Here is a 20,400-nt window from a genome sequence, read left to right on the forward strand (position 1 = left end):
GGTTCCACTTATCATACTTCGTAGGATCAACTTATGTAGAATTGGCAAATTGATTTTTCAGTAAAATTTATTTACCACTATGCTGCTTTCCATAAATAAATAATTGTTGGATTGCGTAATATAACGAAATGAATTTGACTAACAATCTATAAGAGAGTTACAAAAGCAGAGTTATTAAATTTTAACAGCACAACACTAAATTGAATGGAAATAATTAATTGAGTGGCAATTATCTCTGTATTAAGATATATATCAACAACACATGTGAAATACCTTATTCATAGAAAAAGATCTTAATGTTTTCTTCCATTGCATAGTGGGGTAAAAAAGGACTTATTAAATATATCATTATCAATTTAAAACGATTTGATACATGCTTTGTAAGTTCGCAATTTTGCTTAATGGATCTCTGCGAAACGCAAGTTAAGCGCACGCTCTGCTTTGCGCAGCTGTTTTTGTCAGAGGGATATGCAGGTGTAAAAGCGAGTGGTATCTAATTAGCGGTCAGCTCTGCCAGTCGACCTTAATTCACCAGTTGAGACACGCTTTTCGCTCGTCCGTTCTCTCTCGGTCGCGCGTATCTATAATGTCATTTCAGTTTGTAGCAAGTAGTATCGTGCTTCAAACGGGCACGTTATGAACTTTGCATGACCGTTCATGCATTGCTAAATAGAAATAAAAAAAAAACTGCTACTTTCGACAAAGTACGTTACAGTGAATTATATGAAAAAAAAAAAAAAATAGAATCTTAGAAAAAAATAATTACAATAGTGTTGAATTATTTTATATTTGAATAAATTTGTGTTGAGCGTTAAATTCATTAAATTTCAGTGCTCGAAGAACAAAGGGATACGGTACAATAGGTACCTGCGCAAAATTGCTTTTCTTGAGAAAGCGACTCAATGATACGACTACGACAACTGTAGATCGATCTCTTCTTACACGGGGAATGTTTTTTAAACGTCGCTTAAACAATTATCCTTTCGATTCTCGGCACACGGACTGTTAAGATCCGCGCAAGTGATACGGGACATCCGAGCAATCGCTTTGAAGGTCATAACCCTTTTATCGGCAATAATAGAACTCCACCTTTTTCCTCTCTTTAGCTCAGAAAGTTATTTTCCTCTAGGGATGAACGATTTCCGGCCATTACATGACAATATAAACTTTAAGCTACGCAAATCATATTATTTTCTATCTCACTCAGACCGCTTTTCCATGCAATGATAAACATGCAATGTTAATATCCGGAGACTGATTGCGCATAAATCTCTCCATTTTCAATAAGTTTTTGTTATTGCAATTACATGACATAATAAATATTGTACTTTCAAAAAACATGTTTTTAATTCACAAATTGTTGATAATTGCGAGATATTTTTATACTGAAACGCGTAATTAATTAACATTTTATTTTTAACGAATTTAGTATTTGATGGATAAAATAGCTAGTAGTATATATTTGTAACATGTAAAAGAATTAAATTCCAGACTCGGAAATTATACTTACTTGGTACACAAAAATGTAATTACATTATAAATAATTGAAAGCATGCCAAGCGGCTGTACCACGAAAATGTTGCTCTACTTTTAAACTTACGTTGCTCCATTTTAATCTAATATATTTGTTTGTGTACAAACAGAAAATTTTAGCAGCATTCTAATCAGTCGTCATCAAATTATCCTTTTTGCACAGATTATCAGCGGCGTCGAGTTAAATACGATGAAATGTTTGTTGAAATTGCCGGCGCTTTTAGTTTCGAGAGTTATTAGAGTTATTGAGTGACGAACTTTGTCGTATTATTATGTACAACATGAGCTTTCGCTATCGTAGTAAAAGCGCTAGGGAAAAGCAAGATAGTCCGAGGACGCCGCTATTGAACGCGCCTCTGTATAATGTGATTCTGTTTTCTCAAAGTTATTTTACACTTTATCGGCCCTAATCGTGGTATCAGTTGCGAGTTTCGTAAAAGAGTAACATCCCTTTCTACGGAAAGGGTGCCTTTAGCCTCATGGGCTTTACAGAAAAATAGTTTTAGAAGTGTTCTTTTGGAATGTTACGAACCCGAAACTCTCCTCGCAATGCTAACCGAGATTCAACTCTTCAACTTTATAATACAACTGCTCGGAAGCTATGAGATCTCGCTATGAGGTACCGAGTTTGATGAAAACTGTTGAATCAGGATAAGCTTCGTTTTCAATTGCCGATACAATCAATTTTATAAACGGTCCTGCGTAAGTTATGAATTTTTACGAGCGATCGACGCTCGTAAAAATTGGTCATGACCCTTCCGTAGACACAGATATGGCCGTTTAAGAAATTCATGATCGATACGAACGTCTGGAAGAAGACGAAGGGGGATGGAGGGACGTCGGGGATGAGCGCGAAATACTTCTCCGGAAATTACGCTCTCTCCGCGGAGGCAGTATTTCCGGTCCGGCTATATATAAGTCGTTACAATAAGAAGAATAACCGCAAACGGACGTAGCCCGTAAACTCTTCGTGCCCGAAATGTTTTGTCTGTAGTAAAAACACGTCGTTACGCTACACGGCCAATCCAAATACGTTTAAAACTTCGTCAAATGACATCTGTCTGTATTTTGTCGAATCGTTCGCATATAATGCAAATTTCATGCGTTAAATAAAATATTTTAGAGAGAGAAAAGGTGCAAAACAAGAGTATTTTTATTCTTTTAATATTATTTTTTTTATACACGATAACGATCGATATTGTAATGCTCTTAAAAATATGCAATATATACATTGTATAATTCAATGCAAATTTTCATTTGCTTATGCACAAGTATTATAAAAATTGATATTTATTAGTTTTAAGCGTATTGTGTAAATTGAATATTGTTTTTCAACGTTGGACAAATTAAACATATTTAATGAATCGAGAAATTGTATACACAAGAGCAATACGGTGTTTTGGTTATGGAAAGTATACTTCACCAATTAATATTAATATCAATACTGTCATGAGATAATCGGCGATTGTTTGTCAAAACAGTATTATTTGTTTCATGCTGCGCATGGTTTGCAGGATTTTGATATAACGGAATAACGTTACGTAACCATTCGTTTGACGTACATCCGGTATCGAACGACGGAGCTTTCAGTTAGTAACATTTCCGCGATTAAATACTGATGGTATATACATTTCCCCCACAAACTCTAGTAGAGCTCCAGAGTTATTATTTATGACTACCAACTGATATATTTGAACACAAAAGCCAAATAACGTATATTTAGTTAGAATAAACCTTGCTTGTCAGCATTGTTATATATATGAAATATTATACAAATTAGAACTGTGGTTATACGATTTTCACATTTTTAACACCTTTTATATTTTAATGTGCAGCTCGTGGGCGGTGAATTCGACATGGAGCTGAATTTCGTGATACAGGACGCGCAGAACATCAGGCACATGCTGGAGCTTCTCGATCATTGCCCACCCAATCTTCAGGTAAGTGAGCATCGTGACGTCAAACTAGGTCGAATTAATTACGTGCAGAAAATATCTGACGTAAACTCAAGAGGAATGCGGCAAAGAATACGTGCTAGCGGGCGCTTGTCGATATCATAAATCAATAATTGAAATTGAAAACCTATTGTATGTGCGTACATAAACGCGATTTTTATAGAGCACTTCTCAAGAGTGCAAAGCACACGATAGAAAAGTGATTGCTAAGATCCTTCTCGGATATCATCGAGTAGAATTGAATTACATTATTGCGTCGGAGTTGCGTTCGAGTCTCAAATTATTCATTTTTCTTTTTATATTAACTTTTTGTAATATAGAAAAAGACCTCAATTTTTATATTAAGTTTTGAACTTTCTTAAACTTTGCGTCATTCGATTCATCATTAGATCTAATCTTTTTTATTAATGATACATTTTAGTAATCGCAGATCATCGTATTTATCATGCATATAATCAATACGTGTATAATTAAATTTTATTTTATAAATAACTGATTGACTGAAATATAATGCTTTTAACGAGAATTGTTCAATTTGTAAATGTTTAATCACATATATGTAATTATTCAAATATCTACGTTCAGTGCAATCAATGTCTGGCACTATCGCGGAACTTACTACTTCGGCTGTTTCCTTATGTTGCGGCGGAGTAATTCTACTGCTGAATGCGAATTGTCGTCAGTGAGAAGAACGAAGCGATCAATATCACGCGTCTCTCATGTGCGCAGCAAACGCGTCAAATAAAACTTCGGTAATTAAAGTTACGCGAAAAAGTAGACAATTATTTTACATTGAAATTGCAACATCGGCATGATAACATATCGGGAAAGAAAACTATGAAGTATAAAGACGCACATACGAATTTTTGATTTTCTCTCTTCGCTTTTCTCTTTCTCTCGTTCGCTGTTTGACGGGAAAAAAAGAGCACACCATATGTTAGGATACGCACAATCTCGGCATACAAAGGATCGGAATCCATTATACGGCAAATTTTTCTCGGGTATAAAATTTTTTTTTTATTCACGGAGCATGAGATTTATTATCGCTTTGAAGCACCGTCCGTAGTCTCTATTTTTTTTTTTTTTGTGTTCGTGAGGTATCCGGAGAGACACATCAGTTTAGTGACAAAAAAATATGATCCTGCGATATTGCACTATCCATAGAAAAATAGTCTGGTTTAATCCAATCGATATTGATCGATGTAGACATACTTCGATTACTGACACATACAATAACTGACCATAAAAGTGATTTGTCAACATATTACTGGCAGAAATAAATCGCCTAGTCCATTTCAGCAGCTTTGTCACGCGAGTTCTCTATACAAGATGATGCATTTTCTTCCATGCGATCATAAGATTGTACGTTTCCATTAATTAATAATATAATAGTTTAGTTGCTTCGTTATTAATAATTTTTAATTTGGCCTGTATTTCTGTTTGACTTGATTTTTAACAGAAAGTAAATATCACCAGGTTATTTAATTAAAAACAAATATGCAACCGCAGACATTATAGAAAATAACTTTAATTATTTTTTTTTCTCATTATAATGCGTGCATTCTGCGTTTGACATAAACATGGTATGTTTATATATGGCTCTTTTCTTATTCTATTATATTTGGAATAAACGTGTTCTCGCGTGGCCTCAAGCCATGCAAAGATTAAAAGAATATCCGTAAAAAGCACCACCTGCTGTGTATCTTCAAAATTCGTGTACGTCCCGCTTCGTTAAAAGCGACGTACGACTTGGCGAAGAAAGGAAAGTAAAGACGGCAAACTTTTGTAAATAATAACGGGTCCTTAGCTGCCATGTCGGGTAGAGGAAAATCCGTTTACGCTTTCGTCGCTCTTCACAAACTCATACACTTGAGCCTCCGCTGCGAACTTTTGGCGTGAAAGTATAAATAGAGATTTAAACTAGATGGATGAATAGATAAACTTATGAACATTCTATTCTTTCGTTGATCATCCGCAGTCATTGGTCCTTTTTTGTATCAACAAGAACGTGGATTACCACGGATTATCGTGCGGCAAAAACGGCAAAATCAAATTTAAATTAGATTTATGCGAGCTCATTAAATATCTGACAAAAAAGTTTGCCTACCTGAATTTCTAGCCGTGCTGCGAAAGCTGGTAAGCCGCTGTATTTGACAGCTGTTGCTGAGATGAAAATTAATTAGTACCCTGTATATGACTAGAAACGCTTGTGCAGTGTGATAGGATTGCCGCGTGTAAACATTAAGATGCAGTTGATGATGTAAGAATAGGAGAACTTGAGTTTATCTATTATGTATAAGATGTGTCTCACTAGTCTCTTATGTACTTTTTTTATATAAATTTGAAATCTTTCTAAAAATTTTCAAATTTTAATTACAAATTATAAATATTTTTTAAATTAAACATATACGTTCATTTATTTATAATTTGACATTTTTTTTTTTTTATTAAAACGCATTTGAAATTAATTAAAAGAATGCTACGATAGTGATGCTGCTTTCTATATGCATATATTTATAGCGATTGGTGCTAGTTAATATAATCTATCACTGATTGGTTCCTGTCTAGCTCTATAGTCTAGCTTGAGCAGCCTGAAATGTTAATGCTGTTAAGAGAGTTTCCACGTTGCCTATCCTCGATCGTACGGATGGACGGTAAGTTAGCTTGCCTCCGTCGAGGTTCTCTTATATTATACACGGTAAATAACTAGCAAAATACATACGTGCGCGTATATACAGATTGCTCTAAAACTATTGCTTCATAATTTAATAAAAGTTTATTTAGAATCTACGCAGATAAAATTTTGTTTAAGTAAAGTTTGCTCAAATTAATTGGAGAGAAAAAATATGAATGTTATATTTACATTACTCTATTTTTTTTATTTGTAAAAATTTTTTAATTTTCTATCTCATTTATAAGTCAAACGCTATTTGATGTATTAAAACATTTTTCGCTTTATTTTCTCAATATCTGTCGTTATAATATGTATCGCTGGTTTTGAGATTCGCTATATATTTCACTATATGTTTGTTGAGGCCATCCATCTCCTTGAGATCTAAGCCAAGCATAATGGACCGGCGTAATGCTCGCGCGTGAAAGCGTATTCTATCTAAATCTCTAGTACTTTTCTGTTAGAATCTTAGAGTAGACGAATATTCTGCAGAAACCGCAAACGCAGCGACGACCGCGTTAAAGAGACACAATGCAGTTTGAAAGTACCATTTGCGACGCATTCGTATTTACGTCTACTTTGAGAAATCGACTGAGAGCTTTGTAAATGAAGAGCTCTATATATGTATATATAACCTCTACTATTATATATATATCCTCTCTTCTCTCTTTCAATTAACATCCTGAAAGTTCTCATTTTATGGAGAATTACGAATTTTCAGGAATAATGGCAGTAAGAGATTTTCAAGAATGAGAAATAAACAAGAATAGCTCGATCGAATTTATATAATCGTTTTGATTATATTTTCAAAAATATTCTTTAATAAAGACTAAAATAAGATTGAATGCAAGTTTCCAGCGATCAATACTAAAGAATAGAGAATTAAACTAAATTTTCAGTGCCGTAATAGTTGTAATTTTGTCATTTGTAGATAAAGATGCGGGCGTATACTACGTTTTTGCGAAGAGGAAAATTAAAATGTATGAGATATCATCTTGAAGGAAAGATCAAATATATATAGACATCTTCACTCAAGTGTTATTTCAAGAAATGGCGAGAATATGGAAGTTAAGCCATTTTTTGACGTATTGTAGTTTACGGTTGATCAAATATACATCGAATCGAATTCTGCGTTATATGTCATCGTCTGCTTGTTTAATAAAACACGACGTTTCTGCACCCACAATAAAACTTATTACAGTATTTTCCCTCTTTTCTTTATCACTATATCTGAACGCGTAAGATGTACAAATGGACGTTTCTAGAGAACTATTTTTTGTCAATTTAGTCTTTAGTCTCTAAAATTTAGAAAGAATAAAGGATTTATAAAAGTTATTTGGTATTACGCATAGACCAGTTACATTGTAAATTTTTATATAATAAAAACAGAGAAAAAATTTCTTGTTCTGTTACCATCAATCTATTGGTTCGAAAAACAGTCCGTAAAATATACATTATCGGAAAAGTAATTTTTTTATTTTTATTGAATAATGCGCGGATAAAAATATAATCTAGCAATTTTTGTGATAAATTTGTAGCAGGCGTAAACGAGAATATCAGTTTTTCACTACGCAAAATGCAGCGATTTGCAAGAGAAACATAAACGTTTGCAAATTCGATTTTATCCTGGTATTATGTCGCATTGTTATTTTGATGAGATGTAAAGCCGGGATTACCGTTGGTGAACATTGCACTCTACATACGATATTTTACGTATATTATAAAAAAATCAATGATATATTCTACAGCAATGTATAGCTAATTCATCAATCGCTATTTCAAGAGGAAAATAATTTAATAAATAATCAATATACATTAAAATAGTAAATGATGATAGAAAATAAAGGTATAGATTATTGTTTTTGTGCGTAAACTCAATTAATTGCTTAAAAAATGTATGCGAATTGATAAACATGTAAGTAGAAAAAGTTAAAATATTTTTATGTAAGAATAACAAGGCCAATATGAATATTTTCTTTCGAGAAATGTATTATAAGTATTTTTTAGCACGTGCACTAATATTCAAAGGTCTTGCCATCGTTGCATAGATAACAAACTGAAAATTACTTCCTATATTCTTTTTTATTTTTTTAAAATATTTTAAAAATTATAATTATTTAAAATTTTTATATAAATATCTTTTGCAACACAAAATTTAATAACTATATTGTGTTCATAACTAAATTAAATCTGATGAGAAATTAGATATTAATAATTGATTAACTACTAAATATTATACAAAATTATTAAATAGCATGACCTTTAGAATTTGGACCCTATTACTTCCAATTGACAGTCTCTCCGAACTTTCATTAGATTTTATTACGCTGCTATATACTAGATTTCATTTAATTCACGTATTATTAATAGCGTTTAAGCGTAATCATATGGATATTGCAGAATCATTTGCAATCTTCATAAATTGCGAGATGAGTTATGGATGCATCAGAAATTGCAAAAAACGCATATAAATTATAATTCCTCCGAATATGTCATTCCTTTCTTCCTAGAAAAAAATACGATATTCGATTGGCCAACAAACTGCCATTCATCATAAATTTTTAATCTTTAAACTTATACATAAAATAAACATGTCTCAAGGATGCTGTAATAGCTTTATATTTAATAATTCGCGTTTCTATTTAGCTTGTGCAAAATTTGATAAATATTAGAAAGCTAAAAATTTGCTCATATTTTATGCCAAACATATAGACATTTGAAGTCTCGTGGATTATTGCGTTTAATTTATTTATAAGCATCCACAATGACAGCGATACAACTAATTGCATATCATTACCATAGAGAATTGTATAATAACTATTTACGGCGAATAATTCATGCTATTTGTACACGAGAGGGATCGGACGATTTCCGTAATGCAATTTCCACCTACGCGCAGAGCTGGAAATCAACGGTGAAATTAAATGTCAAATATTAATACGCGCGATTGGCAACGAACTGTAACACAATCAAGTAGCAAAGGTCACATGTCTTGTCTTGTCACAATGCGTTTGTTCAAGTCAGTTTATGCTCTGTTGAGTATGTTACAAATTTCTGAATCTATGACAAATTATCATGCAGTTAATTGTTCGCAAATAGATTTGATTATATTATCGCATTGTTACAGAGGTATTCTAGTTCAAAGGAAGTAGCCGCTATGCATATCTGTAATAATGTATATCCGTAATTGTGTCTATTTTTTATCAAATTATTTGATTAATTATTCAATTTTATCAAATTACTGCTTTGCATTGTTTCACGGTCATTCTACACTAGTATATATATGTTGTTAACGAATTAATTAATTATTGGAATAATATCAGCAAAATGCATATTGCATTTTGATATTATCCTTGAATATCTTTAACATTTATAATAAATATTTTTTTAATTTTTATATAAACCGTTTTACAATGTTATTTTCAAGTAATATCAGATATAATATGTACCGTTAAATATTATTACATTTAAAATTATAATCTGTTATTTTAAAAATCATTTATGTTTTAATTCCATTTTTATGGAAATGGATATTCGAGAGCATTCTCACCGAGATCTCTCCTTTTCGTTATCTTCCTCGTGCAATAGAATTCTCTCGCTTTAAGTTTAAAGATATTTCGCTTATCTACGTAGAAAAGCAAACTTGTACGAGAGTTAAAGGAAAGGTTTCATCTTTCCAGATAGACATCTATGCTTATATCCGATGACAGAAGAAGCATCGACGAACTAACAAAGGTGTGCCTTTATACGTGTTTAGCGAACTCGTTAAATTAGTTATCCGGAGATTCTCAAACATAAATTACAGATACCAGATATCAGTCAAAGCGTTCCACCGTGCCACTCGACTGCACGTGTATGTAGTCGTCCAATTATCATATATCAAGTCGAGTAAAAATGTTCGCGATTTTGCGACACGGAGGTTTACAACGTGCCGTCAGTGCAGGAAGCTGCGAAACGCCGGTGATCGGGTGGTGTTCTCTCTCGTGGTTATAATTTTCATCCCTGCGTCACACAATTACGTTTGCCGCTCGTGTTACACGCCGACGACAACATTTACGCGCGTTCTCTGTACACGTGTCACGCTTATATGCCCACGTGTATGAATACCTTGGGTTATTAACCCGGACGGAATATTAATTCTAGTTAGGGGCAAGTGCCACGATAATGGTGACACTTGCGATCACGTCAGAATTTATGCCAACGAATCTCGCGTCGCGGCTTATATTCCAGCGAATCGGCCGACGTCAATTAATCGCATGGTTTCATTCCGTTCGCGCGTATAATTAATTGAAGTTTATTACATAGTCGTTTATTTGAGCTTTTCGGTAAAATAAATAGATGCTACTGTAATCATCTAAAATATATATGAGATAGTATACATTTTACATTTCTATATAACAGCGATATTTGGTGGCACTAATCATGACGAAATTTTACAATTAGCGAATTGTTCTCTCTGACAATAGAGATCGACAAATCAATCCTGTTATACATGTATGATTGTTTGAAATAGCAATTGTGTTAGGAAATACATTGCGAGCTTGTTGATTTACGAAATCTTAGAAATCACTTTCTTGATTACATTAAATGCAACAAATGCAAATCCCCCAAACTTAACTTTGTATTGATCTAAGGTATTTATCCAACTTAAACATTGAAAGTTTCGCGAAAGAAAGTTAAGTTTCTCGCGCTTCTGGAATATATCATTAACAATTGAAGAGGGATAGCTGTGTCAAGCTTTTAGATCGGGAGAAAGTTTTTCGTAACATTTTCCACATAAAGTTACATGTTCTACTGATATTCGCCAGCCGGCCATATTTCTATAAAAATTTCATAGCAAGCTGTACTATACATCACGCAGCATGTGCGCTTATATTTCCCTGCACTGCAGCAAGAAAATGATTTCTTGCCGCAACAGTTCCGTGAACCATATAGCACGCCGCAGAGGATATTTACAATAAGCTAAATAGTTAATAAACATTGCTCAGCCAACGTAACACAAGTATTGTTTCGAACGAAAAAAAAAAAAAAAATCTAAGAATTAAAAAAGGAAAATGTAATATCCTCTTGTCAAATACAGACTATCCAATATCAAAGTGAATTTTGATCTGCGTCCGATATATGTTCTCTCTCTCTGCTTATCAACGTCATTCAGGGAAACCGCTGTGTTATTGATTTACGAACGTTTGCGCTCTAAATCATGGAGATCCGTTTGAACCAATTTAATAGACGGTCGACAAGTTTTTGAGTGCGTACTCTACGCGTAACAAGGGTATCATTCGACTTTCATTCCTCGAGTTTTCATAACTGCACGCTGCTGCGTTTATAGATTCTCTCTTTCTCTCTTCTCTTGCTCTGTTTCTCCCGTTCTCCCGCGGAGGATATTCTAGTATCGAGCGTTCGTCAATCCAGATACAAATATACGCATGGGGTATACTCTCGAAAGATTTGTGTTGAAAATATCTACGGGATGAAGGCGGAATGAAGACGAGGAGGCGAGTGGACACGCTCGAGCGGAGATTCGACGTCGTTACGCCATTGCGTGAGCAGAATATATTGATTTATCACGGCGTCCACCCCGATCACACCGTCGTCTCTTTCCCTCCCTCTCTCCTTCTCTATCTCGCCGCCGTTACCACCGCGCCGCTGCCTCTCTGAATTTCTCTTCGTCACTTTCAACTCGCGCGCCCTTTCGACTCTGTCTTCGATTGTGGAAATCCTCGTTTCCCGCCCGCGCGCGCGAGCTGTACCTACTTCAACTCCGATTCACCCCTATCGGCGTTCCATTTGTGCGACATCCGTGCGAGGCATTATTGTCCCGGGTATTGACGATGTCGCTCTTGTTATGCCCGGACTCTGTGCATTGATCCACGCACAATATATCCATACTACACACTCATGGTCTATCGGTGATATTATGCCGCGCGATGAGTCTTCGCACCGCCGCAATTTCTTTCCACTTGTCATCGAAAGATATTACGGAAGACTACATCTATGTCTGTATTATTACATATGAACGATAAATGCAATGATATATGAAAGCGTTTACTTTGTATTTCATTACTGATATTTTGTACTATATTTTTTATGCAAGATGATTTCAACATATAATTGAATATGCAAAATATTTTCTAATTGGCAATAATCCCATTTTTTGTCGTAGCGATACCTTAGTGCAATTTCATTTTCACAAGTAAATAAAAAATAAAAAGTACATAAAAATTAAAAAATAAAAAGTAAATAAAAATTAAAATTAAATGCTGAGTTTGATAGAGTTAGAATTGAGATAATAAATATAAGCATACCAAATTTTCTTATCTTATTATAAATTGCACACACATTTTGTAAAATTATTTAATATTAGTGTGTGATTTTTGCAGCATTTAGTGAGTATCATTAACAAAACATTTCCTTTTATTTTCGATGTGTTTTCTTAATCGTATAAAAAAATGTCGATCTTTCCATGTATACGGAAGATTATAAAAAAAAAAAAAAATAATAATATTCATGTAGGCATTGATGCAACTTCCCATGCTGACATACGCGTCTCGACTACAACCGAGCGTTATCGCGAGAATTCAAACGACAGGAGCTCTCGAGTCTCAAGCATCTAAACATTCCGTGGATGTAATCGATTCGGTGCCCGATGTAGATGGTTCGGTGCAGCGGAAAATCGGAAATTCGTGAGACATCACAGAAGATGGCCGCATATTTCCATCTTTAGCGTTCATATTTCCGTGTAATACGGTCAGAATGGTTAGTCGTCATCTCATACAATTCCACGACTCTAAAAGTAGCTTATATATGCGCTATTTGCCTGAAAGTTTATCTTCGTTATTGAAATACTATTCCATGATTAATAATTATGGAAGTTTAATACATTTTTATCGGAAATGTGCATCAGAACTACACATTCTGCGTGCTAATAGCAAATAAAAAAGTAATTAAAAATACAGCATTAAGCAAATATAAAGAAAATAAAAAGGAGAGAGAAACAATAAGAAATATGTAATTTTAATGTACTTTTATTTTATCTTAATGATTAGAAAGAGAGAGAGAGAGAGAGAGAGAGAGAGAGAGAGAGAAAGAGAAAGTAAGAACACTTAATATTTTAGAGAAAGGAAAAAGGCAGTCTAATATCATTTGCATCAAAGGACGCGTAATGGCTCCTTGGTGCTTTATTAGCGCTCAAAGCCCGTTTCACGTAAGTAAGACGAATGAGTATTAATGAGGAACAATTCATCGTGATTTGCGCATAGTCTCGCGAAGCGTAGAGGGAAGATAATGGGGCATTAGCATGCGAGATAGTTATTGTAGCCTCTTTAAAACTAGTTTGATCGAGAACATGTATAGCGCTGTAGTTTGGAGAGAAGGCAGAGGCGTTAAAGTTCAAAGTGCGTGAACAATGCGTACGTAACAGAATTCGCAAGTTATTCACGGTTATGCGTCCTATATTTTTATGAGCTGAGCGCTCGAGCAGCTTGGGTAAACAGAAGAGAGAAATGCGATGGAAAGAATGTGCACGATGATATTTAGAGAGTTAGGATCTCGGTAAAGGGCATGAAAAGAAACTTTAAACATTGTTTGCATAGAACCTAGTAAAATTTCTACCCATCCAATTATTTTCCATTCGTACATTTAATGAGATTCCAGGCTTTATGCACATTGCGCATATATATTTTTCTTGATTGGCTTTTATAAAAAAATTATATGCGATTATACAAAAGTAAAAGACATACGAAAATATTCTATAGAAAATAATATATTGCTTTATATATTTAACGGTGAGTGAGAGGATGAATCTATTTTTTGCTCTCGATATTAAAACAAGATTAAAAAAGCGCATAAAATATGAAGACTGAAATCTTTTTAAACAAATGATTGAAGATATCGATTCTTAAAAAAAAAAAAAGCAGTTTTGTCTTCACGATCATCAGTATGTACAAAGCTGAAAGCTAAGCCAACAGCATATCGATATGCTGATGAGAATTTAGTTCCACATCACGCTTTCGTGACATTGTATCCACTGACATAAAGGGAGAAACGAGCCATCCAGAAAGGAGGCTGCTCCCTGCTTCGGTACCCGATCGGGATGCGTTCTTATGCTTGCCCTCTTCTTCGCTTAGTACGATCTACTTGCCCTTTCCTTCGACCACGACAGTTTGCATCGATCCATCGCACTGGAAAATTATTCCATAAAGGGGACACCTGGGGGAGGCTTTTGCTACCGAGTTTCTCGTGGCATCGAGATGCGCGATCCCGGCGAATCGGATGAGCAGTAACGCGACCCACGCTGACGTCACTGCCAATAACTTAGAAATTCTCGTTCGGGCTGCATGCACAGTCAAAGCACTGGCCCGGAAAAGCGCGAGACAGAGGGCTTTGCAGCGTTTAACCGGGGTTAAAATTATCGAAGCGCGTGTGTGCTTCGTTCTCGAGCTATCGATCTCTGCACACGGTGAACATATGCGAATATATATAATATATGAAATGTTTCCACACTTAAAAAAGACATGTTACATAGATACTCGCAAGTATTGTTGCTTCTTTTTCTCAATGTTGATTGGTTATTTCAATATTACGTTGTACATTACTTCAAATTAATAAAAATCTGTCATGGCTGCGTATTTGACAATTCAAATATTATTTATATAATTTTGATTTAATTGATTTTGAAAAAACCAGATAATACATATTAGTTATACATATTATTATGTTACATATAACTAATTTTATAATAGTTATATGTATTTTATAATAAGTGCGTGCCCTAACCGCGTGCCCTACTCGCGTGTCTTACTCAAGTGTCTTACTCGCGTGCCCTACTCGCGTGCCCTACTCGCGTGCCCTACTCGCGTGCCCTACTCGCGTGCCCTACTCGCGTGCCCTACTCGCGTGCCCTACTCGCGTGCCCTACTCGCGTACCCTAATAGAATGCCCTAATATAATGCACCGTAGGCTGTTTCCGTTGGGCCAGTTGGACTTACCTATCGTTGATCCTGGCCATATTAATTCTGGCTATGTCTAACCAGTAATGTAGCTTCGACCCCCTATCAGAGGTCAATGAAGGAAAAAAATTCCTTCCGTTGCCGGCTAATTATTGTCGCCGGACATAATTTTACACGAGCATAATTTTATGCTCATTTATGACATGACAGTTTGTCATGCATCGTTTCAATAAATTGCAAAATTTGATATATGAATAATTTGACTTTTAGTCAAATTATTCAAATTATATGAAACATAAATGTTTTATTAATTTATTTTAATATAAATTATTTTAATATAAATTATTTTATTTATTAATTTTATTTTATATATTATTATAATTTTATTTTATTTTATTTTATTACGATTAAATATTATTACTTCACAATCAATTATTAAATTTGATTGATAATTTGACTTTCAGTCAAATTATTCAAATTATATGACACATAAATGTTTTATTAATTTATTTTAATATAAATTATTTTAATATAAATTATTTTATTTATTAATTTTATTTTATATATTATTATAATTTTATTTTATTTTATTTTATTACGATTAAATATTATTACTTCACAATCAATTATTAAATTTGATTGATAATTTGACTTTCAGTCAAATTATTCAAATTATATGACACATAAATGTTTTATTAATTTATTTTAATATAAATAATTACATATTATAAATATTATATATTATTATAAGATTAGATATTATTACTTCACACAATGATTAAATTTGATTGATAACTTGGCATTAGATTGACTAAAGTAAAATTATATTAAAACGATGCGTGACAAACTGCTAAGCTTTCATTGCTATGATAATAAAGATGGATGGGCTATGAAAAATTATGACAAAATTGGCGCAACATTACGATAATTATCAATATTTCATATAAGAAATAAAATTATTAGCGTCTTCTACGTTAAATAAATTAAATAAAATTTCTATTGAAAAAAATATTTTATATTTTTTTCAATTTTTTGTTTTAATTTATATTTTAAATTATATTTCTAATGTGTTTTAATATATATTTAAAAGGCCTTAAATATTATTTGATTGCATTTATTCTAGCCCATCCATTTTGAGGCAACGGATTTATTTACAATCTACAATCTACATTTGCATCTACAATATCTACGGATCCGTCACCTCAAAATAAAATAAAATTTATCACTCACCGGCACTGATGCGCAACAGCGGAGATTTGATCTTGAAGCTACGTTGTCTACAACACACAAATATAAAATTCAAATTATAGCAACGTTTAAAATAATTATTAATATTAAAAAAAATTATTATTGTGCGCATCGAATTTTATATCCGATGCATATAATAATAAGAAGGTATATAAATATGAAATAATTTTATAAATTCTAAAAAAAGAAAACTATTTTAAATAAAAAATTTTATAGTCTGAGTCTCTTTTGTTTAAACTATTCAAACAATGATCGAATCGAATTAATGCGTGTGCGGGATTTATAATAATTAATATGAAAATAATAATACTCACCCTTGGGTTGCTCCGCCGGTGCAGGATGCCTCTCCTAGGCCTTCTCCTCCTCTCAAGGTCGTTAGGTTGATCTGTAACACAAATAGAACCAAATTGTAGCAGCGCATAAAATAAATAATATTTCAAAAAACTTATATGCTTGAATTTTATATTTGATGCATATAATAATAAATAGATTAATAAAATAATTTTATAAATTTTGAAAAAAGACACTAATAATTAATAATTTCATATAAAAGCTATAATTAAAATATATTTAAAAGTAAAAATCTTTTCCTCTAATTCTCTCTTATTTAAATCATATAATTACAAAATCAAATTACGCGATTAATTGTTTAATTTAAATAACACGTATGCAATTAATAAATACTTAATATACAAATGACAAATTACTTACCACAGGACTGCTCCACCGATGCCCGATGCCTCTCCTAGGCCTCCTCCTTTTCTCAGGTTGATTCACACGCGCGATATTTTAAACGGCACTCCCGCACTTTTATTAAAGGATACTTCCGCACTTGTACGCGCGATACTTTGAACGACACTCCCGCACTTACGGCATGATCGAACCCCGTTTTACACGAAAATTACTGCGAGTTGACAAGAACTACTTTACTGCTCGAGCGTTGCTGTAGGAATGATAACAAGGCTACAAGTCGTAAGACATTAACAACAGCGCGCTAATGTTTACATCGCCAAGGCCGAATACAATGTTATTGTTTTCGCAGTCGAAAATATGTCCATCAAATTTCTCTACTTAACGCGATCGCGACAAGTATCGGGAAATAATTTGATATCATAAATAATTAATTATCTTTCACACACTTTAAATTTTCAATAATACATAATTATAACATAATGGATAAATTTCGAAGCGCGTATTTTGCGAAACGTTTTAATCAAGAATCGAAATGATTAAAATCAAAAGTGTAAATTATTATTTTATCGCGATCTTTCTTTCTCTCTTTTTTCTTTATAAACAATAATTATTTCTTTAAAAATACTTGATTTTTATTTATATTTCATATTTTATCGTTATTTGATTTTTTGATAATTTAAATATGATTCGGCTTGAGAACGCATAATAAAATAATCAAATCGCAGATTCGAATAATGATTAACATAATAATAAGCTCCATGATATATAAATCGTTTAATAAATAATTAATCTATAATTTAAAATACTTGTATTATTTAATATTTGACACTGTATATACGTTATAATATGTATTTTCGACCGCGGAAACAATAACATTGTATTCGGCCTTGGCGATGTAAACATTAGCGCGCTATTAACGTCTTACGATTTATAGCCTTGTTATCATTCCTGCAGCAACGCTCGAGCAGTAAAGTAGTTCTTGTCAACTCGCAGTAATTTTCGTGTAAAACGGGGTTCGATCATGCCGTAAGTGCGGGAGTGTCGTTCAAAGTATCGCGCGTACAAGTGCGGAAGTATCCTTTAATAAAAGTGCGGGAGTGCCGTTTAAAATATCGCGCGTGTGAATCAACCTGAGAAAAGGAGGAAGCCTAGGAGAGGCATCGGGCATCGGTGGAGCAGTCCTGTGGTAAGTAATTTGTCATTTGTATATTAATTATTTATTTATTGCATACGTGTTATTTAAATTAAACAATTAATCGCGTAATTTGATTTTGTCTCGCGTTCTACTTCCTTACTGTTCGAGTATCGCCGTGAGAATAATAAAGTTGTAAGCCATAACACGTTAGCGCGCTAATGTTTACGTCGTCAAAGCCGTATACCATGTTATGTTTTGATTATTCGTTGCCGAAATATTTTCCGTACTATATACGACGTATATACAAATGGAATATTAAATTATACATGTATTTTAAATTATTTTAATCAATTATTAAATTATCAATTAATATATTACGGAGTTTATTAAATCGATACTGACAATATTGTTACCTCTTTTTCGTGATGCTAATTAATTATCTCTACGATTATCTTTGCACTAAACATTTCTTTATATCAATAAAAGCGTGTCATAACTGAGCGATACATTTGATAGTTTAAATATTAAGTGGGTATGGAATTTTTATTTAATGTATTTTGAAAAAGTGAAAAATTAGAATTAATATGTAAGTAATTATATACACACATATATATATATATATATAAAATAAATGGCGCGCGCGTTTATAGTATTCTAGTCTTATAAAATATTGCCAAATATATCGAATACCGACGCAATAAAACGCACAATGTGCATTTTATTTACAAACCGTTCACACATTTTCAAGAAACCCTGGGCGTTGAATTGTGAAAGAAGATATATGAGCCGTGATCTGTCAGAAATGCATTAGGCTGCATGAGTTATCCGGCATTGTCGATACTTTCATATTTCTTGACAAATCTAGAAGCGATTTTTCGCATCCACGAAAATATCTTATATGATAAATATTTCAATATTAAATATTTTGTATAATATTATATATTTTAAAATGAGAGAATGATATTTTAAAATTCATAAAAATTTATAAATCATTTTTAGAAACTTAATGTATCAGTAACATATAACGTTTTAGACTTGCAACAATATAAAAAGCAATATCTCGTTCTATTTTCAAACTTACGCGTAGAAATGATACCAGACTTGCTTATTTGCCTACGCTGATATTGGCTCATGACTTTTGAAGCTTGAAATTTTCGACATTTCGTTTCGCGAGACTACACATTACGATATAAGGAAATACTTATTGAAATGCTCACGCTATAAAAAAAAATTATTATATATTGATTCATAAATATTCAATTCAGTCGTTGCGCTCTTCCCATGCGCACAACCATAAAAGTCTTTAGCCATAAAAAACGCGGTCTAAAACGTTCTGTATAATATCGCACAAGAATAAAGATTTTTTGCGAAAACATTTGAATTGAATAAAATATTTTATAAAAATATAGCAAAATCCCCGATACGTATTATTTCTCTTTTTCTCTCATTCATGTTTTATGATATAAATGTAATTAAAAATAATAATATTGATCAGCAATTAATTTGTTTTAATAAAATCATGAATATTATTAATTGCATATAATAAGATCATAATGAAAGATCTTTGTAACGAGATTATATATTTCCGAAATTGAAACTTAATATGACGCATGCAATCTGGTCGCAGTTGGTGATTAAGACCTGATTAAAATCGATTGATTTATTGAAAATCGTAAAGCGTCAATTTTTATTCGAAAAACGGACAACGACTTTCATTTACTTCGCTTTCGTCACGAACGTCTTGACTTGTGCTCCGATCATGCTCGTGCTTTATTGCCAATCAGAGACTAGAGAGAGAAATGGTGCTCGTCAACTAGAAACGAACGAACGAAATGAAGTGAAAATTCCGGCGCGGAAGCGATCTCCACTTTTTCTTTTCCTTTTACAGTGATCAGAAAAACGATAAACGATATGGTCGGTAATCCGTTGTATAAAGTATTCTTTTAATTAATAACAATTGATAATCAAACTTTTGACACTGTATATAGAAAACGCCGCAAATTATCTTAACTTTTATATATTATTTAATGGATGACTTAAATTATTTCTTACGCAGTATATTCTTGCGCTTATATTTATAAAATGATACATATATATGTCAAAATGTTCAGTTTTTCAAAAAGAAACAGCTCTTCTTCTCTGGATAATTATTTTTTACTAATACATGTAATATCTTTTCTTTTTCCTTCAATAGTTTGCTAGATATAGGGAAACGAA

At 32.9% G+C, this 20,400-nt stretch overlaps 1 protein-coding gene across 8 annotated transcripts in view; it reads left to right on the plus strand.

The window, feature by feature from the left end:
• LOC126849248 (neurobeachin) overlaps window positions 1-20,400 on the plus strand; it is a 289,515-nt gene that overhangs the window by 166,103 nt on the left and 103,012 nt on the right. For all 8 annotated transcript variants that reach the window (XM_050590923.1, XM_050590940.1, XM_050590957.1 and 5 more), the window contains exon 2: window positions 3,369-3,473. In XM_050590923.1, coding sequence (XP_050446880.1) covers window positions 3,369-3,473 — 105 coding nt within the window. The remainder of the gene's footprint in view (window positions 1-3,368; window positions 3,474-20,400) is intronic.

This window comes from Cataglyphis hispanica, chromosome 1 (genome assembly GCF_021464435.1).
Source record: "Cataglyphis hispanica isolate Lineage 1 chromosome 1, ULB_Chis1_1.0, whole genome shotgun sequence".
NCBI classification, from domain to species: Eukaryota; Metazoa; Arthropoda; class Insecta; order Hymenoptera; family Formicidae; genus Cataglyphis; species Cataglyphis hispanica.